The sequence below is a fragment of the Ornithorhynchus anatinus genome, chromosome 2 (assembly GCF_004115215.2).
Source record: "Ornithorhynchus anatinus isolate Pmale09 chromosome 2, mOrnAna1.pri.v4, whole genome shotgun sequence".
NCBI classification, from domain to species: Eukaryota; Metazoa; Chordata; class Mammalia; order Monotremata; family Ornithorhynchidae; genus Ornithorhynchus; species Ornithorhynchus anatinus.
In genome coordinates, this window is record NC_041729.1 from 137,587,061 (window position 1) to 137,593,060 (window position 6,000).

The following is a 6,000-nucleotide window of genomic DNA, read 5'->3' on the forward strand; positions in this document are numbered from 1 at the left end:
CCCTCTGCCAAAAATGGAAGAGCTCCACCTGCCTGGGCAAGGAGCCAAGTTCCCCTGAGGACAGAGTGAAGAGAAGTCAGATAGTGGGAGTTTCCCGTCATCTGGGATATGTACTCCTGTGGAGCCCAGTCAGAACAAATATTCCATCACCCCGGCTGGGCAGAGTAAAGCAGAGGACCACTGAGGCCTAGTGGATAGAGCACGGGCCTGGGAGTTGGAAGGACCTAGTTTCCAATCCGGGCTCCACTACTTGTCTGCTCTGTGACCTTGGCCTCAGTTCCCTCATCTGTCAAATGGGGATTAAGATTGTGAGCCCTACATGGGACATGGTCGTCCCACCTGGTTAGCTTGTATCGACCCCAGTGCTTAGTACAGTGCCTGGAACATAGAAAGTACTTAATAAAAACCATAAAGAAAGGAGCCACCATATAGCACCACCTCCATAAAACCTCTGGATGGCTGTGGCAGGTGTGACTACAGAGCCTGAATTCTGCTGCCCTCAACACAGCACCCTGCCGATCTTTGTTTTTGTCTTAAGTACTGTGTTTCCTCTCTCCTCATACACCTGTCATCAGTCCCCGTCTCCCCTTTTCCCTTTTTGATTGTGAGCTCCAGTGTACCCTTTCCCAGCACTTAGCACAGTGCTCTGCACACATTTATCCATTCACTTTTATTTATTGAACACATACTGTGTGCAGAGCACTGTACTAAGCGCTTGGGGGAGAACAATATAACAATAAATAGACATACCGGTAGGGATTGTCTCTATCCGTTGCTAAATTGTTCTTTCCAAGAGCTTAGTACAGTGCTCTGCACACCATAAGCACTCAATAAATACGATTGAATAAATGAATGAACTTAATAGATACTATTATTACTGCTGCTGTGGTAATGTATTTCTCTTAAACAAAACCTGGCCTAAAAAGGAAGGGAGATCGGATCAATTTGGTCATTAACCTAATGTGAGGGGCACTTTAAACCACACTCCCTTTCCCAGCCTTTTCCTCAGGCCCAAAGCCACCATGACTGACTTCCATTCCTTGAATCCACAGCTTGACCCTAACCGTCTTCGGTGGTTTTAAATATGATCTGGCAAACCTCAATTTTAGTCTATTCTGTGGTGATTTGGCAGTGGGACCCGAGAAATGGATAGTCTGGGTCGATGTTGCAGAACGGAGTTGAACAGTGCTGCGATTCTGCGTCCAATCCAAGTGCAGAGGAAGGAACAAGGTAGATAATTCAGTCCTACCAACCTGACTCTGCCAGTGAGAAGGGCAGGACTGTTGGGCAAAACAAAGCCTGTCTTGAGGGGGATGGTGGACAGGACTGTGGCTGGGAGGGGATACAAACTCACTGAGATTCCCCTGACCCTTTCCTGTGCATCTCCTCTGGGTTCTTCACATGGACGGAGAGAAAACAGTTTACCTCCAGTTCAACGATTCATGTCAACTACAGACGCATAGAATGACCACCAACCAAGTCAGATGGAAAAATCCAATCTCTAATAATAATAATAATAGTAATAATGGTATTTGTTAAGCACTTACTATGTGCTGAGCACTGTTCTAAGTGCTGGGGTAGATACATGGTAATCAGGTTTTCCCACATTAGACTCACAGTCTTAATCCCCATTTTACAGATGAAGTAACTGAGGCACAGAGAAGTTAAGTGACTTGCCCACAGTCACACAGCTGACAAGCGGCGGAGATGGGATTCAAACCCATGAACTCTGACTCCCAAGCCCGTGCTCTTTCCACTGAGCTGCCCAAGGTCACACAGCAGAGAAATGGTGGAGCCAGGATTAGAACCCATGACCTTCTGACTCCCAAGCCTGTGCTCTATCCACTATACTATGCTGCTTCGTGGACACCGCTTTGGGACCGAAGGAGTAACCAGGCTTAAGTACAGATCTGAGAGACCAACCAGCCCAGGATGCTCAGTTGAGGATCAGATGGAAGGAGTATCATGGATTTTTCTCCTACTTGGGATGACTAAATGTCTCAGGACTGCCCTGCCCCATATTGATTTACAGATTGATTTACAATCCTCACTGCTTAAATGACTATCAATTAATCAATCAATCATTGGTATTTACTGAGCACTTAGGTGCAGAACACTGTATCAAGTGTTTGGGAGAGTACAGTATCTCCTAGGTTTGAGTTACTTTGTGTCTGTCTCCTCTTTTAGTATGTAAAGTTGTTGAGGGCAGTGATTATGTGTTCTCACTCCATGGTACTCTCCCAAGTGCTTAGTACGGTGCTTTGCACACAGTAGATGCTCAATTGATATCAGTGATGAGGAAGATGAAAGTCTTTTACCATGACAAGAGTTCTGGATGAATGGATGGATGAGAATTTTAAACACGTTCATTTGCTTACCAAATTTCTGAAGTGTGATTCTTTGTTCAATTGGAGTCAAGATGTAAGGTGTTTAAGCAGATATGTTATTGAAATAGTAGAACACAGGAGAAATCAGGTGACCATGCATTGATTCTAAAGGATCGTTGGGTCCTGGGTCCAACATTTCAGAGACAAATAGAAGGTGGAAGCAGCAGAGCAACATTGTCCAGTGTATAGAGCATGGGCCTGGAAGTCAGAATAATAATAATAATGATTATTGTGCTTGTTAAGCACTTACTATGTGCAGAGCACTGTTCTAAGTGCTGAGGTGGATGCAGGGTAATCAGATTGTCCCACGTGGGACTCACATTTTTTTAATTCCAATTTTTACAGATGAGGTAACTGAGGCACAGAGAAGTTAAATGACTTGGCCAAGGTCACACAGCAGACAAGTGCCAGAGCCGGGATTAGAACCCACAACCTCTGACTCCCAAGCCCGTGCCTTTCCACTAAGCCATACTGCTTCAGAAGGACCTGGGTTCTAATCTCGGCTTCAGCACTTATCTGCTGTGTGGTCTTTGGCAAGTCACAACTTCTCTGGGCCTCTTGTTCCCTCATCTGTAAAATGGGGATTAAAACTGTGAGCCCAAAGTGGGACATGGACTGTGTCGAACCTGATTAGCTTGTATCTACCCCAGTGCTTAGCACAGTGCCTGGCACACAGTTGATGCTTAACGATCACAGCAGACTGTGATCACATAGTGAGAGGAGTGATGCCCTGGTCCCTCAGCCTTGGTGTTCTGAATTGGATCATGGTGCCCTTGTCATTACCACATCAAATTTCTGGGATGTCACTGAATCAATCAATCATATTTATTGAACACTTACTGTGAGCAGAGCACTCTCTACGGACTTGGGAGAGTACAATATAACAGAGTCGGTAGACACATTTCCTGCCCACAAATGAGCTTATAGTCTGAACACAGCAAATCCCTGTTAAGAGGCAGATCTCAGCAGAACAGGGTCTTGGGGGTTGGGGGATACATGGTGTGCACCCTGTGAGGTCCAAGCTGGGTCTTGATGCAGTAAATCCTCACGTGAGCAGAACCTGCAGTGGGTATGAGGTGGGGGCTCCTCAGATGGGGCAGATCAGACAAAACTGTGAGCTCAAGGGTCCTTTGGAATGATCAATAATAACAATAATAATATCTAAGGACTGGGTTAGATACAAGGTATTCAGGTTGTTACACAAGGGGTTCACTGTGTCAATCCCCATTTTACAGATGAGGTAACTGAGGCCCAGAGAAGTGAAGTGGCTTGCCCAAGGTCACACAGCAGACAAGTGGTGGAGCCAGGTTTAGAACCCATGCCCTCTAGCTCCCAAGTCTGGGCTCTTTCCACTAAGCCACGCTGCTTCTTTTGTAGTATAAAGTATATAGAATAAAGTCTGCTTTATTGAGTGCTTTCATGGTGCAGAACACTTTACTAAGCACTAGGAAGAGTCCATACAATAGGATGAGTAGCTATGATCTCTGCCTTCGAGGTTAGGCTTTCTCTTCTTCATTGCCCCCATGCCCCAACTTCTCCTCTGGGCAGACCATCTCTGGCCCCGAAGAACCACCCTCTCCCAGCCCAGAGGGCCTGAGTTGGTACACATTGCTGGTCCTGAAGTGTTGGGTAGAAAGTGAAAGAGAAGGAGGGCAAATAGGGACTGAAGAAAGGGAAGATGGTCCCCACAATGACTCAGGGTCTGCTCCCATCTTAACATACCTGAATGTGGAACAGCAGAGAAGCAGGGTCTGAATCTCTGGAATCTGGTCTGCTGAGTGGACCCCTGGCCCATGATCTTCTGACTCCCAGGCCCATTCTGTACCCACTTGGCCATGCTGCTTCCATGATGTTCATTCATTCAATAGTATTTATTGAGCGCTTACTATGTGCAGAGCACTGTACTAAGCGCTTGGGATGAACAAGTCGGCAACAGATAGAGACAGTCCCTGCCGTTTGACGGGCTTACAGTCTAATCGGGTGCTTGATGTGCAGAGTCTTCAAGGTTTATCAGCTTTACAGGTTGAATTTGTTACTGTATTTTTCCTCCAACTGGGCCTGGAAGTAGCACAGGGCAAGTCAGATGTGTCTGAGGTGACACTCCAAATGGCAAACTCCCCTCCAGGCAATGTGTCTGGTACGAGATTCATCTGCCATCCTCCAACATATGTTATAATCACTTGCCACTGAACTGGTATAAAAGTCAATTGAGAAGTTCTCCATTTCACGCCAAGTTCTGCCATTCCCTGCCTCAGAACAATGGAAGAGGACACTGTGGTATTCATTGTAATCAGTAACTTTGTTGGTTCAGATAGCCTTGCAGAAGGACATTGCTTCCAGGAGCCACATGACTGATCAAAAAGCATCTTCTGGAACTCTGGGGTCACTTTTCCCATAGCCCTGCAAGTCCTTTGTGGCAGTGAGGTTGAGCCTCACTCAGTTCTGTCTCAGGAAGTTCTGGACTGCAATTTCCAGGGCGCCTTTCATTTCAGGAGGATTCACTCCCAAACAGATTAAGGTTGATTATGGTCAAAATACCAAAGCTGATGACTAAGGTCACCAGCTCATTATCATGATTCAGTGATTTATTGGATAGCTCTGGTGCACTAAGTCGAAGCCCAGGTCTTCCCTGACCTTCTCTTCCACCTCGAGGAGATGTATACAGGCTCTCTAATGCATCTTCCTGTACTGCCAGCAAACTGCAGACCCAAGATGGCGTTTAGCAGTGTGGACATCCCACTGTTCTGAAGGCCCAGAATTGAAAACACAAACAGGATTTTGTCCCAAGGCCTCAATGTGTCAGAAACCACCACCACTCATATCATGGAATGTAGAAAGTATCCTCATCCATGAGCTCAATGGGATACCCAGCAACCATCAAGTCAGCAACCAACTGGGGAAGGGAAAGCATCAGTGTATCCTTTTCAGGAGAATGTTTATCCACAGCTTCAAATATCTGTCCAGTCTCTCTCAGAAAGTGATCAATTCCAAATGAAGTTGTCTCTTTCTGTGGAGATAACTTTTATCTCACTTGGCAAATGGTTCACCAAGTCACTGAGATTCTTTTTGTTTTTCTGCTAGGACCTGACACCACAGTTCATCATATTTCTGTTGAAGTGTTCCCAGGTGGCCTGCAGTCAGATTAACCAGAAAGACATTCAGCTACTGCAGTTTGGAATTTGTCTCTAATTGAACTTGGAGAATGCCAACCACAGATCTCATATGAGCAGTGAGGGGAAATGCTTTGTGCAACTGAGGAGCAGTATGGCCTAGTGGAAAAGGCATGAGCCTAAGAATCAGAGCAACTGAGTCTAATCATAACTCTTCCACTTGCCTGCTGTGTGACCTTGAGCAAGTTGCTTAGCTTCTCTACATTGTAAGCTCTCCATGGGCAGGAAACATATCTGCCAACTCTGTTACAGTGTACTATCCCAAGTGCTTAGTACAATGCTCTGCACAAAGTAAGCAGTAAATAAATACCATTGATTGATTGATTCTCTGTGCCTCATTTTTCTCAACTGTAAAATGGGGATTCAATACCTGTTCTCGCTCCTACTTAACCTGTGAGCCCAATTTGATCAACTTGTATTTATCCCAGTGCTCAGTACAATGC

The 6,000-nt window shown here is 45.7% G+C and overlaps 1 protein-coding gene across 1 annotated transcript in view; it reads left to right on the plus strand.

Annotated features, from left to right (window-relative positions):
• The window catches only part of LOC100091963 (interferon-induced very large GTPase 1-like), a 49,498-nt gene extending 43,922 nt beyond the window's left edge, over positions 1-5,576 (plus strand). The window contains exon 8 of the mRNA XM_039914620.1: positions 5,469-5,576. Coding sequence (XP_039770554.1) covers positions 5,469-5,576 — 108 coding nt within the window. The remainder of the gene's footprint in view (positions 1-5,468) is intronic.
• The last annotated feature ends 424 nt before the right edge of the window (positions 5,577-6,000 follow it).